The sequence below is a fragment of the Sciurus carolinensis genome, chromosome 12 (assembly GCF_902686445.1).
Source record: "Sciurus carolinensis chromosome 12, mSciCar1.2, whole genome shotgun sequence".
Taxonomy (NCBI): Eukaryota; Metazoa; Chordata; class Mammalia; order Rodentia; family Sciuridae; genus Sciurus; species Sciurus carolinensis.
In genome coordinates, this window is record NC_062224.1 from 17,580,060 (window position 1) to 17,606,030 (window position 25,971).

Sequence of the window (25,971 nt, forward strand, 5' to 3'; positions counted from 1 at the left end):
CAGACAAGCTAGTCACCCTTGTTATCAATTTTGTCTTACAAACAAACCCACCCCAAACTAGGCTGTCAGTAAGGGCCAGTTAATGAATTAAAAATGGCCTCAGTCAACCTCCTTGCCCTGGTTTCACAGGGGAACTGCCTCCTCGCTGGAACCATTTATCATGTGTTAACCCATTTAGGAAAGACACCTTCCTCTGACTTGGGACCAGTTCCTGCCACTTACCTAAATTACTGGTATGCATATTAAGCAGATCCCCTGCCTTCACCAGCTGATGGGATTTTATTTTCCCACTCAGCTCAATCCACTGCTCTTCAGGTTGTATTTCATTCTAGGTGAAATTCCTAAAAATTCCTGTAAATACAGTGCACATAACTATGAGCTACTTGGCCAGAGGGGGCGGGGCTTCCAGAAGCAATGTCTGAAATAAACCCCGAGGCTTTGCAGTTTCTGAGCATGGCCTTAGACACATCTGGTGTTCCTGTTTTCTTCTAAATCTGCCCGAGCTCTGCTCTCTACTCTCTTTGGCTCCCGATGTTCCCAGCATGTGAAGGTGGACCCCTGCCAGGTTTTCCATGGAGATCTCTATTCTTCCGGTTGCTAGTGAAACCTATGTATGGAAACCTCCAAAACAAGCTGATCTCAAAGTGCATGTGCCGTTATGGGCACATAATTAGGAAGTTACCTCATCATCTGGCATTCCCTCGATTCGAATCTCCTCCATCCACAGGTATTCATTCATTCAGGGATACGCTCATCAGCTGATTTCCAAAAATCCTAATGCTTTTCTGCTGTTGAATGTATTCCTTATACTACAGATTCCAAAAAGCTCACACAGTTAAATTTCCCAGGGGGAAATGTGGTTTCCGAAATTGATACCATATGACCTGGGGAGGGGAATTAAAATTGTTTTTGTAGCAATTTGGGTGGTTGTTTTTAATATTTTTGTGTCATCCTGTTCTTGATGAGCGTTCAGGTTTCAGCAGCGGTAAGTGTTTCTGTTTGATGGTTGTTTTCAGTAATGTAAGACAGAAGTCCTTCAAAGTAGTTTTGTCTTCCCTCCATCAGTTCTATGGGGGGGGAAAAAAAAGATTGTGATTTTTCAAGGAAAACATGAGGCTAAAGGCAGGAACTCAGGTATCGCACTTTTTTGTGGTCTGTGATCTTTATCGTTTGGCACGGTTACTGCCTGTCACACCAGTATGGCAAGCAAGCGTGTTGGTTGTTATATGAGCAGGCACCCAGCGTCCTGAATCCTAGGGGAATGTAACGTCTTGCTATATTCCTCTCCCACCTTGTTTTGGAAAGACTTCTTTACTGGCATTTTAATGATGCCAGTGAGTCCTCTTCAATGTATTTGATTGCCCTTATAAAACTGAAAAAAACATGCAAACCTAAAACCTAAAAGCCACATTTCCAAAGCGAAAGCGTTGCTTTCCTAACAGTGGACAGCGCTCACCTCCTGCTTTCAGGTCAGCAAAATGCACGCTGCCTCTCTTGTAGCCAGACCTCCACGTTAGAGAGCAAGAAGCAAGCCAAAACCTGGGCAGCTGTTTGTTTTCAGCTTTCACTTTTGACCTCGCTCTTGAAGCTGTGCCACACTTAAATTATACTCTCCTCTTTATTTCCCACGTGTATAACTCCCCTTCTCTTCCAGGAGTCTATTTAGCAAATATTGTCAATTCAGGAAAATTATGATTGCAATTTTAGTTGCCCCAGTTTAGGGCTTTCATTTTAACACTGAAGAACTATAGTAATATGCTTTGTGTTGCTATTAGGAATAAAAGTAATCCTTTCCATAATTTAAAAATACCAAGCCTAATAATTGCAGGTGACTTTCAGTTTCAATATTGGACCCCCCCACACACACACCTTTCGTGAATGATGCAAGATCAGGAAAGGTTTTAACAGGAGCAAAAGTAAACAAAGGGTAGCATTAATGAATTGAAAGCTCTGGAAAGGAGGAGGGCAGTTGTCAGTCGCAGTTTTTGGTGAGAAAGGCATGCCGTTCATAATCTTCTTGTTTCCAGGATAGCAGAGGCTTCCTCACCCAGCTTGTAGTAAGAGCACTAGGCTTTAATTTTCAACTGAAAGTTCCCAACCTCAAATCCCACCATCGAAAGGGAGTTACTGAGTCTAAACTTTTTGACTTTTCCTGTATATTCCCTAGATGCAGATTGCCACTTTGACCCTGTTAAAGAATCATAGGACGAGTGTCCTGTATCGTAGGGGCGCTAGACTCATGTTTCCTTCCATGTCTTTTGCACAAGTGGGGTGGTGGGAAAAGGCCCTTGGGAGTCACGTGATGCTATTGCCGGCTTTTGTTATTGTTTTGGTAGATAGTGTTTGCTCAGTTTTATGTTGTTTTTGCAAGACTATATTCCTTGCAGTTGAGTGAGGTGGATAGGATGCTGAGCTCTAGAGTCCCCATGAGCTCATACCTCCTGTAGACATACCAGTCACATACACAGGGGACCCTGCACATAGCCACAGTAGGGAGACTTGTGGCCCCAGAGAGTCAGCTTGGCCATGAGAGACTCAAAAGATTATTATAACCTTAAACAAAAAGGAGGACTAAGGCAGCTTCTCCTGGACCAAACCTTAATATCCCTGGGTCTTCCATGTTGTGATGAATCAAGTAGAACACAAATGCGCAGAGATTAGGACTCCTAGGAAACATAATCTGTTTCCTCTCCTAAAAGAACGAGAACATTCTGTTTAAACAATCCTCCGTTCTTGTCCTCCTTCTCCCTGAATCTCTGATCATGCTGGATCTTGCAAACACAGGGTAAGTACCCACCCTTGGAGTGGGAGGCAGCCCTAGCACAATCTGCTGGAGCCACGTGGAGTTACCAGGGAGTGTTCTAAGAGAAAAAGAAACACTTTGGGGGCAGCAAGAACTTGCTGTTTTTTCAAAGGCTACACTGAAAATTCTTCCCCAGAACCCTGGCCTAGTTAAACCCTGGACCTTGGGTTTGACTCCCGTAAGTTCTCCTCCTTAACAGTGGAGTTGGGCGAAAGAAGCCAGGGTAGCAGCGAGTGGAAGGTGGAAGACTCGAGCAGCCTGCTGTACCCAGCATGGAGCTGAGACAAAGATGTCGCCTCATCCCAGGAAAACAGGCTCATGTGGTCACTTCCAAACAGACCAAACAAGGATGGAAAAGAACATTCATAGCTCCTATTTCAAGCCCTCAAATGTGAAGTTGTACAAGCTACTAAATGATAAAAAACTAAGGACAGTGACAGTGTGTTGTCATTGTGTTCTAAACCCAGTGCCTGGCACACAGTAGGTTCTCAATAAACAGTTGTTAAATAAATAAAGGAAAAATACAGTGGACTGGACTAATTAATAGTGGAGATTATGTCAAGGTCAGCTAGCAGTAATTGTTCGGGAGAAGCTCATATAGATAGATCTGTCTTTTATCCTTCTGAAAAGACTTTGATTTACAGAATTATCACTTCCCTAACTTAACTGTTCTTCACTTTATCACCCTTTTCACTTTATCTGAGGGTGCTAAAAGGACGTTTGTGAATAGAACCTACAAAACCTGCTCCAGTCCTAAATCATCATTCCTCCTCAACAGGGACATCTGTTTTTCCTTTGGTTTCTCGTAGTAGACTTTTCTGTGAAGTGTGCCTCACTCACAGTTCCACAGTCTCAGCCTGGGTCTTCAGAATGCTTCAGAATGCTTCTGTAACTCCACGGTTGTCACTGACCCACTGAAATTTCAGTGGCACATGTTTGGCTCTAGAATAGTCCAGGGTGGTTCTGGATACTGGCAGTCCAGTTAGATTTATCCAGCAATCTAGAGTGGAAAGGAGGGTATGGGTTCCCTCAGTCCAGGTACCACGAGGACCTTCTCAGAAAGTCACAATCTGCCATGGTCAGACTTAGTAGAGGTCTTAGCTTCCAGAAACAAAAACAGGGTACCTGAGCCAGGCATGGTGGCACACCTGTAATCCCAGCTGCTCGGGGGGCTGAGCAGGTGCATTGTTAATTCATTCAAGCCTGAGCAATTTGGGAGGTCAGTGCCTTATCCATGAGGTAGCTGGACCTCCTCAGTCTGGGCAATTTAGTGGAAGCTTGTCTCAAAATAAAAATTTTTTTAAAAGGGCTGGGGGTATAATTCAGTGACAGAGCACTCAGCTAGCATGGGTAGGGCCCTGGGTTCAATCCCCAGCACTGCAAAAAGAAAAAAGACAAAACAGAGAATACCTGGGTCACATTATAAGACAAGTTTCTGCTTGTGACTGGGTAAAGAAAGGGATTTCTGGATGTCAGCAACGGTGTCATTCAGAGCCATGAGTAGTGCCTAATTTTCCCAAGAAACGAGCAATTAATTTTTTTTCTTGTTCGAGTTGACCCACCAAGTCTGAGCTATTCTAGAGGGGTCTCTCCCCTCTCTTAAATATAGATAGGTAGATACTTAATTTTTAATATTCTCTTCCAGGGTTTTTTTTTTTTTTGACAGGTTATACATATGCTAATAGAAAATAGGCTTATTATTTGAAGCACAGAGCTGCTTGTCACCGAAGCTTCATTAACACCGTTATCACCGCCTGACATTTATCTTATAATTTTCTAGAGCTGACTGTTGTGTCTCCATGGAAACCCAAATTGCAATTGAAACAAGTATGGTAATAAAGGCATCCACCAAGATTGACAGCAAGCAAAGCCTGGTTACATTTGTTTATAGTTCCTTCAGTAACTACAGCTAGAGACAGAATATGCACTTTGGGTGTTCAGAATTAACTCCCTCCTGTCACTGGCTGCACCTGACTCTGTCTGAATGGCAAGTTTATCATAACACCCTTGGTTCTGAGGTTAGTAACGAGGACACTAATTTTTGCTGGAATCATCACAAGGCATTATGAATGTTGAATATAAAATTAACTGTGATCTTATTTGGATTCGAAAGGAAATTCTTTCTGGATGGTTTTGACACTGTGAAATGTTGATCAGTCCTTGAACTGGCAGCTTGTGGTACCTGAATGGATTTCTTTGGGGGGCAAGGGGAGCAACCACAGAGTTATACCATTTTTTCCCTTGATATTGAGGAACCTGTGCTCTTTCAAGTTCATGACTTCACATCGATTTGGTTGGTGCCTCCAAGCAAAGAGTCATGAAACTGGAGTGGGTCCAGAGTGAATTAATCTGAAATTAATTTGATTCTGAAAGACTCCATCTGGCTGTGTTTGGGAAAGGCAGTTAGACAGATATATAAACACATGATCATCTGTATTCATTGTGCCAGATGTAGTGTCAAAAAATGAAGAAATGGCTTCAAAAAAATCAGCTATGGGGAATTTTGATATAATGATATTCAGCCTCTTAGAATAACAGCCATTATAATTTAGCACATAATCCTATTTTTATTCTTATTTGTTTAGGGGGTTAGATCTGATGATGTACATTTTAAGAAATAAGCAAATTAAATGTCAAAGCTTATTTTAATTGGTGATTTAAGATGCTAAGTGGAATTTCTGACATACTGGGAAAAGGAGAGAAGGCTTATATATTTCCAAATCAAGATGTGGTATCTGGTATTGATTTCATCTTATAATATAATTTGAGGATTTAAAACTAGCAAAGTAGGACTTTCCCTTTTGATATGTGGTTTGATAGCATGACAAACTACCATATTTGTGTTATTGGGAAACACTCTTGATAAGCTGCCATGCATACAACTCTGTAAGTTTTCTTTTAGTAATCGTTCAAATCTGACCATGTTCTTTTGCAAATTTCTTTAAGCAGACTGTCAAAGAGCAAATGTTTTGGACTGCTATCTTGGAATTTAGTGCAATTACTATAGAGCATCTGATTGCTTTTCCTTATGTCTGAATAGAAAAATTCTGAAAAATTCATGTTTAGTCCCATTAATGTTATCAGAGGCATCAATTCTGGACCTTTATTTCCAATTTTTAAGCCTCAAATATAATTTGTTGTGATGTTTTGAAGAGCAAGAATTAAATATGACTTCTGAATCAGTCAGACTTTATTGACTTTGGAAAAACCAACTCCCAAAAGGGAATCACTCCTCCCTCCTGTGTCTACTTCCCCTTCCCCTCATTTCTCCCAGCCAGAACAACCACCAAAACAACAGGTAGCTTAAAATACAGCAGGATACCTGGGAAACATTAGCCCAAACAAAGCTGAAGAGTCTAATAAGCAAAATCAGTTTCTGCATGTAATGACAACACATTAGAGGGTGCACAAATCCTGACATCTGAGCCACCGTGGTGTTAGAATGAGAAAGTCGCATCTGGGCTCATCTCTAAGGGGGGCAGTCACTCTGATTAGCTAGGTTTGCGGTGTGGTTGAAAGCTTATCCTCTCAGGTTCCTATTCTCTTCGTTGTCTGATTTTGAAGAAATTCTTCTGACAAGAAATTACATATTTCTTGGCTTCCTTAAGCAGAATTTATCGAGCATGATGTTACCCTTCAGATGAGAGAAGATTGTCACTATACAAATTAATGATTTTGCTGTGCTGCTGTCTGAGGCGACTGCTGAGGAATACATCTGTGAGTGGCTTTTACCTGCAAGGCCCCCAGATTCCTGTCTCTGGGCTGTCAGGACAGGGCAGACTCTAGCAAAGACTCTCTCTTGTTTACTATAATCTGCTGTGGGTTTTAAAATAAAGATGACCAAGCCTGTGAAAACCAGCATAAAACAGTCCTTGAGAACCAGTGGAAGCACTCTCCAAAGGCTTAAAAAGGGCATAAACATCAGGAAAGGGGACTTTGTGACGTACATTTTTGGCTACTGTGAGATCATTTTTTTTTCCTTAATTTTGTTGCTGGCATTTCACAAGCATGTGAGTTTGAAGGCATTATTAAGGAAAAAAGAAAGAAAGAAAGAAATACACCTGAACCTAATAAATCGATGTCTATAGAAATTTGTATCTTTCTCCACAAATGGATTCTGTTCTCTCTTCTCAACTACCGTCATTAATATGACGTAATTAGTTACCATTTACTGTCAACTTTTGATTTTTCAGATCACTGGAAGGGAAACGGTGGCATTAGTAATTTGCAGTGCATTTCTGCCAAACCTCGTGTTGCTGGCTGACTTCTTAGGCTGGCATCCCGTTGCATTTGTATTCCTTGATTACACGTCATTTATGACCGAGAAAGGTAGACAGAAAGCAGGTTGGGGAGAGACCCACCTGAGATTAAATCTTGCCACTGATAGATGATAAAATGAATAATGAATGGACAGATGATCAATATTTAACGGAAAAGTGGATAGAGTTCTGAATGCCAGCAGGCACAAAGGTCGGCAAAGTCTTTGTCCTGTACTCCAAAGTGGTTAAAGCCCACTGAACGGGTGTGGCCATCATTCAGGTACAAGATGGTAGCCAGAACTAGGACAGTGACTGTGTGGGGACAAGTGGAGCCTGCAGGCATTTAGAGAAAACTGGACATGACTCAGTAACTCGTTGGTAAAAGGTGCATCGACTCAGATTTAATGGAACAGTGCTAGATTATTTATAATAGTGGGGGCAAATCCCATAATGTGAGATTTAATCTCTGCTGCTTTTTGACTTCCTGCCCATTGCCGATAGCCATTCAGAAAGGATGGACTGAAGATACGTGCTAGGATTGAGTTCAAGGCCTTCCGCACCAGGCCTTCCTGACCACATTATTTAAACTTGCAACCTTGCACTCACACTCTCTAATTTCCCTCTCTTATTTTATTATTCTTATTTTTCTCCTTTGAAGTAATCTCTTTCTGGTATAAGTTTTTTAAAAAATATTTTTTAGTTGTAAATGGACACAATATCTTTTTATGTGTTTATTTTTTTTAACATGGTGCCAAGGATTGATCCCAGCACCTCACCCGTGTGAGGCAAGCACTCTGCCACTGAGCTACAGCCCCAGCCCTCTGGTATAAGGGTTATTTATTTTGTTTATCTCATGTCTCCCTCTAGAATACAGACTCCGTCAGAGCTACTTTATCCCCAATTTACCAATTGCTATCCCCCCAGTACCTTGAACAGTGCCCGATTGAGGGAGTCACTCCGTGAATATTTATTGAATGAATAATTGACTAAAACACCATTGTCAAGAATTTCAGTTTTACCATATACCCTGCTGGGGTTCAGCTGATCATTGTTCATGTAGGTCAGAGAGGGGACAAGGTCAGAACAAGCAGTCAGTCTGGATTAGGTGCATGTTCCCTGCTTCGGTGCTCAGATTCTTGGGCGGGGGAATGTGAACCAGTAAGACTGACTACCAGGGAAGTGGAACATGAAACCTCATTGGAGGAAAAAAAGATGGGAAAAGGTTATCTTTAGGTATGCTGAATTTGAGGTGCTGCTAGAGGATTCTGTCATAGTAGAGCCAAATGGTCCAGACCAGGAAAGTTGTTTGAGTGGTATGGTCAACGTCAGGAATATTCAAGAACAGGGAGCCTCTGCCCAGGAGTTCACACAGTGTGTGAGAGAGCAGAGATGGAGGAGACTGTACCACAGACTTCCAGGATGTGGCATCTCAAGCACAGGTTGAAGGACTGGGCGAGGCCATTGGTACAAGTGGCCACCATGCTTGCCAGGGGTCTCTGCTGAACTTTCTCTCCTAGTGGCTCACCAGGTCTTGTGTCTCCAGGTGGGAACTGCTCCTGGGCCCCATTCAGTAAAGTCCCAACCCACAGAGCCACCATTTTTTCTTTTCTTTGTTTTTTATTTCCTCCCCTGTCACGCTCTCAACTAAGTGAAATGGTATAGCTTATCCTTTGGCTTTGATTTTTTTTTTTTCTTTCCTAAATTTCATTTAAACATTGACCACAAGAATGCAGTGTGGTGTAGATTGCTGACCACCCCGTCCCCTCGGCAGCATTAGTCACTTGTTTCTGGCTTACTGCAGCCCTCATATATTGCTCTATTATAGGCCAGAGTACGTTGGATTTGGGCTTTACATGGAATATACATCTTGCTGCTTCTCATTGACTAAGAGTAGCTTAAGGGCATCAATCACATATTTATATCTCAGACCTCTCCTTCAAATCCAATATGTGCCTGACATAAAGCAAGTCTTGAATAACTGTGTAAGAATGAGGAAGGAAAGAAGAAGGACTTTGTGTGGGGAAAACTTCCAAGGTGTTTGAAATTCTGCAAGGGGTACTCACCCGCTTTGGCCAATCAGTGTCTTGTATTAAGTGGAGAGTGTTGTGAATCTGCCTTGACTGGTCTTTCTTGTGTAAATAAGTCCAGGCATAGTATTTTCACTAGGGGCAATAGCAGGACTGTCTTCCTTGAGAAGCAGAGCTGCTAAACCTGGTCTGCAGGGGGCCAGACATGGGGCCCAGCACTTTGGCCTCTAGAGGTGCCCTCCATACTTTCATCACTTGCTGCTAGACTATGAAAGGGGGTGGGGGGCATTTTTGTTGGAAAAAAAAAAAAATCAGTGTTCGGGAAGTGGGAGCCTGTGTTGAGTTTCTCACGACATTTGTCTTCATTTTGTAATGATTCGCTTTTCAGTTAATTGATGACCAAACTAATCTCCACTCAATCATCCAAAAGAGCCATTTCCAATCACTTCCCCACAGCAAGCAGGCCGATTCAGCAGCATTTAGGCTTGGGCAAGGAAGTGGGACAGGGGGGACTCCCTCTCTCTGCCCCAGGAGCAGTTTGCTCATTTGTAAAGTGGGGGCTGTGTCAGCCTCAGCCACTTGGGGTCAGGTGTCATCATCATGGTGTGCCCTAAATCTCTTTGGAAATGTGAAGCCCTCTATAAATCTTCTTTGAGATGATTATTTCCCAGTTGCCATTTCTAAAAGTTCATCTGGAACACCTCCCCCTCCTGCGCAAATGCCCCCTGCTGGACCCTGAGGTCCACAAAACTATTTCTGATAAATCACGGAAGGAAATGAGTTTCCCGGGTGGGGCTCTCTGTAACCCATGCCTCTGTGCCTTCCCAGCCGGGCAGGTTCCGCCATCAGGTACCCCCTGCATGCCTCCAAATTTACTTCTTTGTGGGGGTTTTCCAGTATTCTGCTTTTTACTAGCAGTCAAATTGAGATAAGGTAATCAGGTTTCCCTTTTACTTGGTGGGACCAAATGCTGGTGTTCTGTGACCTTTTCCGCAGGAGCGGTTCCCTTTGAGTCATGGTTGCAATTTACCCTAGTAAACATATGTATAGCTTTTAGACCTCCAACCAAACACAGTCCAACATTAACTCCAGTCATCTAGCAAAACGCCTGTCACAAACATGCCCTTTCCTAGTTGTCTGTGAAAGAAAATGATGTCTGGTGCAGAATTTTTTTTTTTTTCCCCTCACATTTTATCCAAGTCCAGGGACGAGCACATTCTGTGTCTGTGTACCTAAAGGAACCTTGAACCTTTTCTTCAGAGGAGCGCAAACTCATTTACTTACAAATTGAACATTGGAGGAGAGTTTTGCCTCTTTCAGGTGCTTAGGGTATTATTTGCTCCAGTTAATCTTCCGTGAGGATTCCCTAGCTGATGTATGGCCGTCTCACCTCCGAGCTTTGGGGCCTCATTCCCTAATTGGTGTGGCTGTGACTCAAAAGGTTTTGCCACACATGATAAATGGCAGCAATACCTCCCAGGTAAATACAGGAGCATCATTATTTTCACATTTTATTGCTAGTATAACTGATATCCAGGGAGTTTTGAGTTTACAAAAAAAAAAAAAAAAAAAAAGAAAGAAAGAAAGAAAAGAAAAAAATATCAGCCACCCATGATCCCACTACAGTTAGGATACAGTTCTTTCTCTGTTCCTGACCAATAGCAAACTGCTCTGTTGAAAGGCATTCAGGGAAGATGGACGTTTGCTTCACGTGGCCGTCAAGTGGTGCATTTTTAAAGAGCTTGCAGTTCCCAGAGCTTGGGGTTAAAGGGCAGCTGATTCCTCCTTCTCAACAGAGGTGCTGGGGTAAGTTTGGAGTGACAGCGAGCCTCTCCAGAGTGGGGTAGTTCAGAATTTGTCACATGTTTTCCTGAGGATCGTGCAGGAAAAGCTGCTACCTGCACCCTGGGTGATATGTTGCCTGCCAGTCTCTGGGGAAGAGCATGCTCTCCTTAAATAACCAGCACCAAGATGGCCAGCGTAGAAGACTGTTAATACCGATGAATTCCATGCTCTTCCTGTTGCCCGCCGGAGGCACGCAGGCCCTCTGCCAGGTCCTTTCTTTTGCTTTTGCCTTATACAGCTTCGCCTTGGATAGTTTCCTATGATAACCAAACAAAGCCTGTTTCTTTGTGTGCTATTACTTAAGTACAAGTGATATTAAAAAATGACTCCTGAGCCCTTTGAAAGACTGCTTGTCAGCTGGCTGAAATGACAGAACTGCCGCTAGGATATTAGCAAGAGCCCTGGCACAGATTGAGAAAGATGGTTCTCTGGCAACACCCACGGCAGCCGACCTCTCTCAGCTCTGTCTGAGCCTGTCGGGTGCTCTCCACGGCGGAGATGACACCTTGTCAACTCTGACTTCCATGTGGTTGTCTGTGAACCTGGGGAACAAATTGGACACAGAAGGGGAATCACACCAGGGTTTCAGGCAGCTGGTCATATTGCCTAAATTATCTTTTCCATAAGTCAATGTGACCAAACCACAACTACAGAATTATAGGAATTAAGAACCAGATGGAGGTTCTTCTGTCTCTTTGTTTTACCACTGAGGAAACTGAGGTACATAGTGGTTACTTGATTTTCCCATGATCCCACAGTTTCACGGATGCTGAGCTGAGAAAGGAACCCAAGCCCACTATCTACTGACCTGCAGTTGAGTGCAGATCATCTTCCTGGTCCTGCATTCTTGCTTCTGCAAAACAGTCGCCACAAAATATGTTGAGGTGAATCTCAACTCAGTGTTTAAAAAGGGAAGGGGGAAGATAAGTATATTTGAATCTAGAGCAGTTTGAATAAAATTTACTAAAAATTTAGTTTCTTATTTGAGTTAGCCACATGTCACATACCCCGTAGCCACATGCAGCGAGTGGCTACCATGTTGTTTTGTGCAGATATGGATCATTTCCTTAGTGACATTGAGTTGGACAGTACTGATACAGGATATTCCAAGGAACAAAAAGTGTTAGAGTGATCTGAATATTGATAACTACCAGAAAGGTTAGCTATCTTTAGAGAATTTTTTTCCAAGACGATCCATCTTGGGTATGATTTTTGGTTTAGTATATATACTAAAGGTGGCACTCTATGTCATTTTTCAGCATTAACATAGTTATTTAAGGCCACTTGGCATTTCTCAGCCATTTTGCAAGTCAGTTGCTCTTGCTTTTGTATAGGAAATATAACATACAAAGTTATCCAAGGACAAGATGAAAGATAAGAGATCTCAATTCTCTTGTTACCATTCTCCAAAAGGAAACCTGCAAATCATTAGGCCTTATAAAAGGTTGTTGTCCTGGAATGAATAATAATAATAATGTGTTGAATCAATTATTATTTTTTAAAATTACATTTCACTTCTTGAGAGGAACCTCAGAAGATTTGCATATCCTCTATTGATTTAGTTCTTTTTACTAGAAAATAGAGTAGGGAAGTAGGTCAGTGCTGTGCTAAAAGCAAAAGTAAGCACGCTCATTTTCCCGAGCATCATCATATTTTCATCTTGGCTCCAAGGCTGATACCAACAATACCCATTGGCTTCGTGCTCTGTGACTCGCAGTCCAGTTCCATATGGCATCTGTCCTAGCAGAGCCTTATAGTTGGCTCCTTGCCGAGGACAGAAGCAGAATTGGCACTCAGGATCTTGTTGCAGTTTGTAGACGAGGTGCCAGCAGAGATGTATGTGTCTGTGTCCACAAGTGGCCACCGAGTCCCTGGGACACATCCCCCTAGAGAATCTCAGTTCCTGGAATAGTAGGGAAGGGCAATTGGCTTTTAAATCTTCCTCCATCCATGTTCTGCAGTCACTCTTTCTTAAGGGCGTGACATTGGAAAAGGCACAATATCTCTGTGACTCCCAGTTCCTTCTTCCCTAAAATGAAGATGGTTCCAACTGGAGCTGTCGCAATATTGCATGTCAAGTACTTGGCAAAGAGTAGGCTGTCAATAAGTATTACTTGAATTTCAATCTACATTTCTGCACTGTAAAATGCACTATCCTGGATAAGGATGGCTGGGGAGTGACGAGAAGTGAATTGGTCTGAATTTTCTAAGCCAATTAGATTCTTTTAAGTAGAGGTTCGACCGAGGGTCTTATTCAGATTTAGGGTATCTGTTCCCATAATTACCTGTCTATGAAGAATGGCCTCTTTGTGGGCTCTGGCAAGAACTCTCAAAGGTTAACTGTGAAACACATAATTTCTATCTTTCTTAGAAGTTTCTGTACCTTACAGCCCCATGAGGACAAAAGTCAGCCAGTCTCCACTAGAAATGAGCATCAGCCAGGAAATCTGGAGTCCACAGGAGGAGCAGCTTAGGTAGATTAGAGTAAAATTAACCAGACTATTGAAATACAGAAAGGATTTAGGGTATGAGATTTAGTAACAATGGGATAGTCAGTGGGATATAACTACCAATTCCAAGGACAGCTTTTGATGGGCAGGGTGTGGTGGTGGATTTAATTTACTGGACAAGAGTCATGACTGGATTTACTTAAGGCACTGTCCTGCCTTTAGCACTTGGTGTAAATCTTCAGAATGGTTATTTGCCAAAAGGCAGACAGGAAGGAATGTAGATTTGGATGGGAGATGCTCATGAGTCTAATTCTGTGGGAGTAGAGAGGAAGGGGACTTGAGGAGATAAGAGACAGTTTTGTGCGCTGATTGAGTAAACCAGAGTTTTAAAGTAGCCTTAAAGGACTCTTAAATTTGACACTTTTTTACCATCTTTCCCATAGGAAGAAAAAAGGGACATGGGCCCGTTAGCGCTACCTCTTGTTCAGCAATGATTCCAGGGACCTGGTAGGACTTGCTTTTGGCTTAGACTTCCCATGGATTTGCCATGAGCTGTTTACTCTCAACACAAGCCAGACAGAATATTTTGCCACATGGTGGATTAGAAATGTTTTACTCTTCGGGGCCCAGTGGACATAGGTTTGAATTCTAGTTCTTCAATTTATAAGCTAGTGATTTTAGGAGAGGAACTTACTTCTTAGATATTGGCAACTAAAAAATATACTTTCTCAAAGGGTGGCTAGACGGATTAAAAACATCAAGCACCTGGCACCATATTTGGTATATAAAAGATACCTGTTATTGTTATTTACAACATGAATGATGCTTGGATCTACATGATGAAAATTTAGGATCAAAAAGTAAACTTTTCACTCATTTTCAAGTGCATCTACAAATGCCAAGAAGGAACGTACAGTATAAATAACTGGTATTTATAAAGCACTGATTCCATGCCATGTTCTGTGACTCTGTGAGATGGAGCCTGTTGTTCCATATTGTAGATGAAGGGTCTGAGGCCCAGAGTAGCACAGTTAGGAAGTGGTAGTGCCCGCAATCAGAGGCCATGCCCTTAGCCACTGCCTCAGGATGATAAGAAGTTTCCAGGCAGCCTTCTGACAGAAATGATAAAATACACACTTACCAACATGAAGACCAGAGTTCGCGTAAGACTTTGGGACCTCTTCTCAGCTTTCCTTCCTTTAAGGGTCTTGACTAAATCTGTGTATTTTGAGAAAATATAAAAGGTCACCTTTTCGGAGAAGCATCGAGGAATGCTTGCTTTAGAAAACAAAAATTAGATATTGGACAAGAAAACTGCCACCTGACTCATTCGTTAATATTAATTGTGATCCGTACAGACAAGTGCCATTTTCGAACTTCCGGTTTCTGTTAGCTAAGACCTGTGGCATTGCCTTCCTCTTTGCAGCAATAACCACGAGTTCTTCCTGTCCCAGAAATAAGCCTTGCCACACGCTTGCTTGGCTTTCAGCATGCTGTGAACACTCCATTCTGTGCTGCATGGGGGCTCTGCCGCCTCCACCCCTCTGCAGGGTTAGAGTGTTTATTGAATTCGCAAAGAGTGATCGGAAAAGAAGTATAGGTGCATGAGAACAAGATAAACTACCTAGCTGCAACATAAACAAGCATTACATTACACCTAAATTGTTGAAAGAAGATTTTGTACTCAGTATTTTATTCAGCAGAACATTTTTTTATAACAATAAAGTTGATTAGAGGAAGCTCTGAAATGCTTCAAGTTAGACAGTCTGATTGTTTATCTCCAGGATTTTTTTAAAAAGTGATAAAATAGGGGGATAAGAAGTAGAAATTGAAGTCAAGACCTAGGGAAGAGTATTTTGACATCATTTTTTTCTCTCGATTAAATCCAATTGAGGATTTCTCCTTTCCCTAAGATTTGGGGTTTTTAACCACTAATGTTGCTTTTCTTAAGGGCTCAAGACTAACCTAGATCCACAGCAGATTTAAAGTGCTCTTTTTGGATTATAACCAAATAAGAAACTCCGCTTAAGATCTTTGGGTACCTGCTTACTCTTTCCCTGAGGCTAAGGTGAAATCACACCTATTTGCAGGTTAATTGTAGTGTATGTGTTTCCTTTCTGATCTTTCTGCTTCTGAGCCAGAGGTAGTCATGGGCGGGGCTCTGTAGATACAGTGTCCTTCCAGGTTACACCTGTTCACATGTGTTGTGTGTTCACAGGCTGAGAAGCTAAACCAAGTGCACAGCTCTGCATTGAGGGCTGCACTTAGCAGAGTCACAGGCCTAGGGAACTTGTTATGGGGTGGGTGGGACGGCAAAGAAAAGGGTATGTATGTGCTTTTGCTTTGTTATTTACTCTAGCTCAAATTGGGTGTGTGGAGGGGTCCAAGTCAAAAAGGAATGTCTTTATCATATTACACAATGATGGCCAGAATTGCAAGTTTGAAAGGAGTATTCTCCAAATGGAGGCTCAGGAAACAACATGAGGAAGACTGATAGGTGAAAGCTTATGGTTTTGTTCTTTGTATCAGCCCCAAATATTTACTGAAGCTTGGAGAAGAAAAGACAGACTTCCTTTTTTTTTTTTTTTTTTTTTTTTCTTTTCCCTCCTCTCTCCCAAACGTGTGATTGTTTAGAACTTAAGTGCAACATCTGGAAGTCAGATATACAGAGAGCAATTTATGGAGTGTGAAAGATTTGAAATATTCAGTGTCCTTTAGTGGGAACTCAACTTTCTGGGGCTGCATTTTTTTTACCCCCAGCACAATGCCAGCAATTCTGAGATCTCTTTTGCCTCTCTGAATTAAACCCTTTGTGCTTGGGTCCCATAAACAATGTGCTTTTTAAAGGGGAGCCCCCTCCCAGCTCTGGCCCTTTTCTCCAGTGTGGGCAGCCAATCAGCTGCGCAGAGCTGCTTTGCTGGAGCGCTTTCCATTCCGAGCAGCAACAACGTACTAATTTGATGCACACATGGATGCCTCGCGCACTCTGCAAATTCATCACTAGCATCTTGCATTAGTCATCTGACGGACTGCCAAGTGTTTCATTTTCTATCCATGTGACTTTATTATTACCACCTCTCTCCTCTCTTCCAAAAACCTCCAAAAGAGGGCGGGGAGTGGAGGAGAGGGAGAGAAATCCAACAGAAATCCAGCCCTGCCTTTCTCTCGCAGTCAGTGCTGAGCAGATAACGCTGGCTGCCGGTGCACTGATGGCAGCCTTGCAGATTGAGACCTGCACTTAACTTGCAGCTGCCTCCCAAACCCGCTTTGGAGATGTCCACGCCCTGGGTGACAGGCAGCCAGGCGCTGCCCTGTGCTCCGGCGGCGATGCTGAACAGCAGCACGCAGTGAAAGCCCCGTGCCGCTGCCGAGGAGCAACCTAATGGTGCCTCTGCTTTGTTTTAGTTCATCAAATTGCTACGACTCATTAGGCACTTTCCTCGTGCTCCTCTCCCTCCTCCTTCCGCCTCCCCACCCCCCACCCCTACTATTTTTTTCTTCCTGTCCCTCACCCTGCAGCCCTAACTCTGGCTCCCGGTTCCGTTTTTGACAGTAACGGCACAGCCAACAAGATGAACGGAGCTTTGGATCACTCAGACCAACCAGACCCAGATGCCATTAAGATGTTTGTCGGACAGATCCCCCGGTCGTGGTCGGAAAAGGAGCTGAAAGAACTTTTTGAGCCTTATGGAGCCGTCTACCAGATCAACGTCCTCCGGGACCGGAGTCAGAACCCTCCCCAGAGTAAAGGTACAGACCGCACGGGGCTCCGGGGCAGGGGTCGCCCAGGTGCCCAGATGGGCGTCGCGGGTGTTGCGGGCATCGCTGGGCGGGCCACGGCTACCCAGAGCCCTCAGCCTGCAGGAGGGAGGGCGGGCTGGGAGCAGCTGGTGCTGGCAGCCCTTGTGCTCCGGCTGCTCCTCCCGGCTCCTCCCCCCACTCCCGCCCTCCCGCTGGGACAGGTGGGATGCGGGAGGGAGGGCAGCAACGCAGCCCGCGCCTCTCTGCCCGGGTACCTGATTGCTCCCTTGAGGTCACTTTCGAGGCAGCACGGCTTCTCTTGGGCGGGGTGGCTGCTTCTCTAAGGACTCGTGTTTCTCAGCCTTGTCTTTCAGGAGCTAACTCTTTCTGTGGCTACCTTTCCGTGATTTCGGGTGTAATTACAATTGTATTTCACTTTCCCAGAGCCCGTGGGGACCTTGAAATGCCTTGTAAACGGTTAGAGTGACGCCCTGGCGCAGGGAAGAAAGGGTTCACTTTTAGGAGGGACATCCATGCTTTGGGGCTTAGGTGGGGATGTTAAGTGTGCCTTTTGGAACCAGGGAGTAGCCCCTAGTGGCTTAAGATAGTTAGCACACCTTCCACAGTGCTTGAGGTTTACGCCCTTATCAGTGGTAGGATTAAAGTGTACAATCTGGTGGTTGTTGCTGCCTCCATTTTAAGATAATGGTGATGGCATGGAGGTTGCAGATATTAAAATAGAGGCCAGAAGCCACTGTAGCAGGTTGATGCTTCTGTGTATTCAGGTCCTACTTTGTAAGCTCTGCGCAAGCTGAATTTAAAACATCTCTGCTGCTGCCACTTGGTCTCTGCCGCTGTTTAACCTTCTTCCACCGTAATTTTGTTCTTTCCCTGTTGATCTCTCAGCCTCTCCTCCTAGGGCTTCTCTGCCATGTAGATCTCATGGTTTGTTCTCTGTACTTTGGTACCTCTGTCCAGCTGTTGTTTTATTTTTCTGTTGCACCTCAGAAGAGAAATCTCCTTGCTTAGTTTGTATATACTTTAGTTGGGCACATGAATATTGGTAGATACTTTTCTCTGCGCTCTTTCCTTATTGGCAAGGTGAAAGGAGACGAGTAAGAAATCTTTAAGACTCATTCTTTGAGAAATAATGGGACATCTCTTGTTCTCGATAGTTCCCTAGGTCTAAAGGGGCTTTGGGGAGCTTTATAAGGAGTTTAAAAGTCCCTAGCCAATACTTTTGTAAAGGTGAGCAGACTGGCCTCCAGATTATATTCATAAGGCTCTAGTTTTCTATCTCAAAACATATAATACCAAAGTTGTTTTTTAAAAAGACCATGGTAGGGCTGGGGATATAGTTCAGTGGTAGAGTACTTGGCTAGCAAGGTTGAGACCCTGGGATCAAATTCCCAATATCAAAGGGTGGTTGGGGTAGTGGGGGAGACCATGGAATTTTGTCACCACAAACTTCCAACTTCATGGACTGTAATTTGAAAAGTAGAAAATCAGATATCTGAAAATCAATACAAATAAAAACCTCATAAATTAGAATAACAATGAACACCTTCAGTGAATCTACTCTGAAAGAATCTACCTGTTTCCCAAATGGAGAAAATAGTTTGTTTTAATACTTTCATAATATCCTACTGAGGAGAAAGGGTGTAATGTACAAGGATAGAGCCAGGGAGTCCCCAAATAAGGGCCCTCCCACCACCTAGAATAGTACCCAAAGGAAAGTAGGCCAGAAGAGCGGCCATGGCTCGTCCTTGACTAAGAAAATGTGACTCTGAATTTTGGTTTATCAGCAATTTTCAAAACAACCTCTGACAAAATAATCAGCTCGTTTATTGTTGACGATGCCTGGTTACTTGCTTTTTAGCTTTCTGATGCACAAGTCTTACCTTGGCCCGAACAACCTTTTTTGTAGTTGGGGGAATACTTGTGTGTGGTCTAGTTCTTCTGCCGTTTTGCCCCTTTTCCCTGACTGTTCCTCTAAGCAACGCTTCCCTCAGCCTGTGTTTAGAATGTATATTTGGTTAACTTCCACTCACCAGGTCTTTAACTGATTTCATGAACAGTTTGTATAAGCCCAGGGTCTTGCAGAGGAAGGGAAACCTGATGAGGGAACCAACTTCCGTGAGCACATGCTATGTAAGTATCAGGCCCTCAGTTTGGAGCTTCTCACATACACTGCCACACAGGTTTTACTGAAGTTCTGACACAGGTGATCTTCCTTATATCCAAGGAGCATGAGGCTCAAAAACTTTAAGAAATGTAGCCCGGTTTCCTCATCTAGTTAGGACTGGAGTGGAGATTTGAACACAGTCCATCAGTCTTCACAGAGCACCATTTTTCCTAGCAACGGGGTCCATTTCAGGGCTTGGGTCAGAGGCCTTTTTACCTAAGGGTTCCCCAGATGAATGGAAGGAGTTTCACCTTCTCAGAGTGGGGTTGATTTCATTTCTGTCTTTGTGTTTAGTTTTTGTACTCATGGGTTTGGATTGTATATCACTCCAATTCAGGGTATCCTGGGATAGGAGCTACAGATGAAATCATTCAGATCTTACCTTTGGAAATACAGGTCAATTCCCATTACTGTGAACTCCAAGTCTCACATCAAATATTGCTTGAAATACGTGGGCTGTCAGCCAAAGCTTGAAAGGGTTTTTGTTATACAGACATCTCTGTTGTAAAGGTATTTGTTGCGATGGGATTTGGGAAGTATAATGACATTCCTCTCAGAGGATTACAGCCCTTAGCCGCTTACGTAGAGACAGCTACCACTTTCTTTCCATCAATACCTATGTGTCCATATATTATTTTGCCTGTTCATATGTAAAATAGGATGCTAAATTTACATTGATTTTGACTCTGTCAGCATGGTACAATTATCATGTTTTCGCAGGGCTGATGTCAGAGCTTCAGAAACTAGAATTACTGGAGGCTCTGTCTAAATGTGGTTTAAATTATCTAAGTAAGACTTTTTGGAGTGGCCTTGATTCATTGTCTTACTGACCTTGATGGTTCCAAGGAAAGAGACAAGTTAGGCACTTATTTAATCCAGGTGAATCAGATCTTTTGCATTTGATATTCTGTTTAATCTGCAGGCACACAAACCTGGTCCTGTTTTCATCCTTTAAGAGGTAGAGTCTAAGCTATTTCTTCTCCCAGTAGATGTTTGTATTGACCCAGCAGGCTCAGCAGCTCGGGGAACTAGGCTGAGTAAATTGTTCCACCTGTTAGGACTTAGAGGGAACATATTCAGTGGTTCTCTGGGTAAGAACATGGCTTTTGAAATCAGATAAGCTGAGAGTTGGGTTAAGTCAGGTTCTGGCTCTGTTACTTCCTTGGTGTCATCCTTGGGCACTTTGCTTAATCACATCCGAAGGTGGGAACAGTCTTCATGAGGCTGTTGGGGTGATGTAATTATGTGTTTTGCACAGAGCTGGAATTTGGTAGAAGCTTGTCGTGATGGACATTATTGTGTTAGTTGTTATCCTTATCGTTCCTGTCTCCAAGAACTTACAATCCAGTAAGAATAATACGCTAAGTTATAATTGCAATATAAAAGAATACGAAGTAAGACACAAAGAAATGGGCATACTGAAACCATGGAAGTTCAAAGAACAAATAATTTGCAGCTTGCAGGAGATAGGAAAGATGGCATCTTTACCAAATCTTGGTAGTGGGATTTTGATGAGTGAAGACCATGTGGAACATTACGAGTGGATGAATTGGCCTGACTCAGGCAGCAGGTGAGAAAGATCAGGGTGTATTGTGGGACCTGTGAATGCTGCCAGAGTTCAGAAGAGATGTGATATGCATGGAACGAAATGGAAGAAGAGAAAATAAGGATGCCTGTAATTTATAGGTTTGGGCTAGTTCTTAGATCTTCATTCTCAGGATGAAAAATCTGAAATTTCTTGGTGAGACAATCAAGGATTTAGAAAGCATACGTTAGCATAACACTGGCTACAGGACGGGTGCACCATGTTGACTTGCGTTGAGAGAAGGATGCTGTCTGTCAGGGATATGCAAAGAGAGACCCCGTGAAATAGACCTAACAGTGGATGGAGAGCGATTTAATAACATAAGTTGGGGCGATGGTAACTAGGTTTTGGCTTCACTGGAAGCAGTAAGGAAGCAGTCAGCAGAAGAAATAAGGAAGCAGTCAGCAACCATAGGAACAAAAAGGAGAAATACTAAGTTCAGTTTCGATCTTGCTGAGTCTGAGGTGCCACAGAATTGTCAAGAAGGAGGCAGGCCAAGAAAAGCCATTGGATTTGGTAATTGGGAGGACTTTTGAGAGCATTTCAGAAGAAGGGTGGAGGTTAGGGAGGAGGAAAGGAAATGAACCAGTGGGGTCGGGGGCTGAGCGTGAACTACCTTTTCTTGGCCTGGTCATGAAAGAAGAAAACTTAGAGGCGCTGCTGTCGTTTGTGCAAATGATAAAAATATGATAAAAGAAGGCCAGAAAGGGGATCTTTTGAAGAGAGCCAAGAAAGAGTGGAAGAGTACAGGTAGGAGTGTAGAAGGTTGCTTAATTTGAGACAGTGGGGCAGTTAAGAGGAAGCCACCGCACAGAAAATTTCAGTATACTGAAGGGAAATAGGTGACAGTGGATAGAGATGCATTCCGTCTTCATGGTCAATAGTAAATATTTGAGAAATTGGGTGGAGTTCTAGCCTTGAGAAGAGTAGGAAAGGCTTAAAAGGACTGCTTTGGAAAATTCAGTAGGGAAAAGAGCAGCAGAACTATTGAAGAGCAGGAAAGGCCCAGGCCCACTGAGATGGAGTCGATCCAGAGTGGGCCCTGATGGTTGTGGTTCTGGACAGCCCTTGGTGGCTGAGCAGAGAATGGAGTCCTAGGGAGCCCAGAGATGCAGGGGGTTGAAGCAACTGAGATAGAAGATTAGGAATGCAAACAAATACCTATTCCCTCCCTCCGAGGTCTGAAGTAGAGAAGCCAGTAAAGACAAAGCTTTCTCCCTAATCTGGGAGAAGAAAGAGCTGAAGGCTTGGAAATTGAGTTATGATGGAAGAAGTGGCAGAGACAGAGACGTACTCAAAGGAGACCAGACTTGGACCTATAAATGGTAGATGAATTAGGAGCCTTGGATCATCACTCTCTTCATATTTTAGTAAATCAGAACGATAATCCAGGGTCCTGAGCCTCTGGAGCAGGATGCATGTTCTATAATGAAGGCTGCTTATATTTTTCTGAACTTAAATGGTTAGCTGTTATTATTTCTGATCTTACAGGAACAAAAACTAAGTGACTAGATTTAAGCCATGTAACCTTTGAGACTGTGATACCTCGGCCCTCATCCACCTTGTTGATCACATTTTACCATCTCTTTTTTGATAACCTCTCAGCCAGCAGAGAAGCAGAAGAGGGAAGTGGCTTGCGTTGACTGTCGTCCCTGTGTACCACAGGCCCAAAGAACAAAACTTCCTTTTTTCTTGAAATGTGTCGGGAGGTCAGGTCATAACCGCTGTGCAGCTGCAACCAGGCAAGGCTTAGAGCCCAAGAGCTTTCTGGGTGGAACAAAAATTAGATTCACGTCTCCTTTGGGAAGGGTTATTACCTTTAAATTTCAGAAGAGCTGCTTGGGTGACGCTTGTGACACTAATAACACTTTCATTTTCTTGTTGGTCAGACTGCAGCTCGGGTGACCCAGGGGACTGGCCCCATTAGAATATGATGGGGAGTCATTTCTTTCCATCTCGCAGGCTTGACTTCAGTCTTCAAGAATTCATTAATAAAAATCTAACTTTGTCCTAATCTCTCCCTAGTTTAGTACAATGGAAAAATTTCTTGAGAATGAGCTGGGCTGGCTGGAGAAGGAACAGGGAGAGGGGAGAGCAAAAGGAGAGAGGCCTGTGACGCCTAACCTTATTGAATTCAGAGTTTGGCAGAGAGACAGAAGTCACGTCTCAATCCAGAAGGTTCCCCGGTGCTATGGTAGGATGAGGATGGACCCTGGAGTCAGGAGACTCATGACTGGTACCAAGACTGCAAGCTAGTTTGAGAAGGAGACACAACTTCTTTCCTTACAACAAATAATACCTCCCCCACAGAGCTGCTTTACATATTCAGTAAGAGAACAATGTGCACACTGCCAGTACAGTCTAAAGAGAGTTGGTAATCTTATAAGCTTTATTCTTCTTAAAAATGTTAAAGGTTTGTAAAGAACACCCCTGGCCTTTATATGCAGGGAATGCCGTGGGAGTAGAGAGGTTCATTTCCACGCTTCGTGCCTTTCCTTTCTTCCTGAAACCCTCTGTCAGAAACTTCACTCAAGTAATAAAAGTGGGCTTGAAGTCCGTCGACTCAAGCAATGTCATATCAAAATCAGTTATGGAGAAAGAATTTAAAATGCAGGAAGATGAGCCCGTGCTATATTTTAATGCATGCGAATAAAGTAGGGGATAGGATTTCTGTCCTACATTTCTTAAAAGGCAGGGTTGCTGCCCTAGATTTTCTGGGAGAGCCCCAGTTTGGATAGTGCTGCCTCAGTGGCCCACAGGAAGGATGCTTTCTTTCTCAGTTAATTTCATGCTAACAAACCTGGGTTACTTATTGTGACATCCTTTTGTTGGCCAACCACGGACCCGCAGGACAAACACAAAATGCAGTCAGAACTGATACGTTCACGTGGGCCGGGACCCTCACGTCCTCATGAAATAAGGATTTGCTAGTTGCGTCATACGGTCATGTTCGGAGACTTAACAATTCTTCTTTTTGAAATGGAGTTTTTAATCATTCTGACTTGCACAGATATCACCCACTGAACAACTGGGATACAGAAAGGAAAAATGTTAAAATAACTCCCTTTAAGTTCTGACAAGAAGGGATCCCTTTCATTGCCCTATATTCTGGCCACGGGTGATTGGGCTGTGTCTGTCCAGCATAGTGCTGAATTGCTGTTACTTCTTTCAAAGGGCAGCTTCTACCCTGGCAGATAATATTTATCATGGGTACATTTTGATCTTTATGTCTCAGGAGAAAAAAGGGAGAAGAAAGGAAAGGGGGGGAGACAGGACACAGAGAGCCAATATCAAAGTCAGTATCAAAGAAGACGAGAAATTACTCAGACTGCTTCTGGCCACCCTGTTTTCTTCTCCTCCTCTGGAACACTGAGACTTCAGCTGGCCCCAGTCGTCTAGTCCCTGGTAGATGTGCATTTCTGAAATTTAAGTTTTAGGAGCACCAAGGAAACAGGCTCTGGGCAGGAGAGCAGATGTTTTTGGGTGGACACTGGGCCGGAGGAAAGAACCTTGGGCTTGGTGGCCTTCTGTCCATTTGAGTGCCTGCAACATATTCGGGTGGATGGGAAAGCGAAGGCCAGCTGACCTCAAGGTCGGCATTCAATACGTCGATTGTTCGCCGGCCTGGAGATCTCATTCGCCTTTGCTCTTGTGCCCCTGGGGTTTCTCCACATGAGAGAGGCTCTTCCATCATGCACGCCTTTGTACCACCACGGGTGACCATCCTGCAGAGCGTCATGAAGCCAGTCCTCCCTCGTCAGAGAGAGGTGCTCTGACCGGGTGACGCTCTTGGGAACTCTGAAAGGTCTATGCCTTTCATACTCACTTTTCACTCCACAGACCCCGGAGGATTTGGCGATCAGGTTGAAAGATGTACTTTCTTCCTTCTTCAGTCTTGGCTTCTGATAAAAGTTTAACGTTAGCCTTAGTTGGGCCAGGGTGTCCATCCCACAGTGACAGGGTGCTTCCCTCGCACATGCGAAGGCCTGGATTCTGTTCCCAGCACTGCAGAAATCAATAAATTAATAAATTAATTTATTACAACGGTGGCTATTAATACAACTGTGGCTATTTTAGAAGGGTTCAGAATGCTAGCATTAAGAAATAATTTCATGGCATGTCTTTGAAAGACATTATCTTCATTCCAACCAAGGTGGAACATAAAATGCTATTAATACAATACCACCACTTTTTGTATCTTACATTAGTAGATTCTTAAAAGACTAAATTTTCATCCTTCGACATATGCACCCAGATACAAAATTTAGGCCTGGGGTCTCAAGCTCTTTGTTCCTCCTCCTAATTTTATTGATCCTGAGATGAGATATTCTCATGCCTGATCTCTAATATTGCCTGGCTTGAAACTTTGATAAGAATAATTCTCTCTCAGTAGTGGTGAGGGTGTGCCACTGTGATTAAACACTCTGGTCCTCACATCCTTTGGAAACCAAGAGGAGATGAAAAGATAATTGGCAACACGAGAAAAAAAATAGAAACCAAGTTAAAATATTAGCTTTTATAATAAAATTAGGTTTTCTGGAGGATGGGAAGTTGACTTTCAGGACAGTTGATCAAGAGAACAGAGAATGTTCCAACCCATACTGTGAAATTTAGTAGAGAGCAATTATACAGCAGGTATCTCAGTAACCTGTTAGGGAGAGCAGTAGAGAAAAAGGGAGAGTAAATCGGCTTATTAAAGAATCCAGGTCTTCCAGTGTCTGAGGATATTTTCAGATCAGCCTTGATGAGCACGTGCAATGGAGAAAGGAACACAAAAGAAAGGTGTACGTGGGTGATGGATCGTGACACTTTGGATCTCTCAAGACCTTTTTTCGCCAAGTGGTATAGACAGACGTGCTGGTCACAAGCAAAAAGCACATTTTGCTATAAATAGAAAAGGGAGCTAGTCAGCTGAATGGGGGCAGATTGTAATGGTAAGTCTAGTGGTTTAGGGTGGACGGGGATGGCAATTGAAACACCACAGGAACTGGTATTTAGGATCAATACTTTTTCACTCTCTATGTAAATGACTGAAGAGACATGTTCCTAATCCAGCATCCACATTCTGGCATTAAT

General features: G+C 43.3%; 1 protein-coding gene and 1 long non-coding RNA gene across 13 annotated transcripts in view; one reads left to right on the plus strand and one right to left on the minus strand.

Annotated features, from left to right (window-relative positions):
• The window catches only part of Celf2 (CUGBP Elav-like family member 2), a 507,177-nt gene that overhangs the window by 325,995 nt on the left and 155,211 nt on the right, over positions 1–25,971 (plus strand). For 11 of the 12 annotated variants that reach the window (XM_047520132.1, XM_047520129.1, XM_047520126.1 and 8 more), the window contains one exon: positions 16,938–17,134. In XM_047520132.1, the coding sequence (XP_047376088.1) occupies positions 16,938–17,134 (197 nt within the window). Of the gene's footprint in view, positions 1–16,528; positions 16,770–16,937; positions 17,135–25,971 lie in introns of those variants that run through there. The other variant, XM_047520136.1, reaches the window with a different exon arrangement.
• LOC124961512 (uncharacterized) lies at positions 10,701–14,598 on the minus strand. Its single transcript, XR_007104269.1, has 3 exons — positions 14,526–14,598; positions 11,743–11,787; positions 10,701–11,476 (listed from the first exon to the last, which is right to left on the minus strand). It is a non-coding gene; the product is annotated as an uncharacterized LOC124961512 (long non-coding RNA).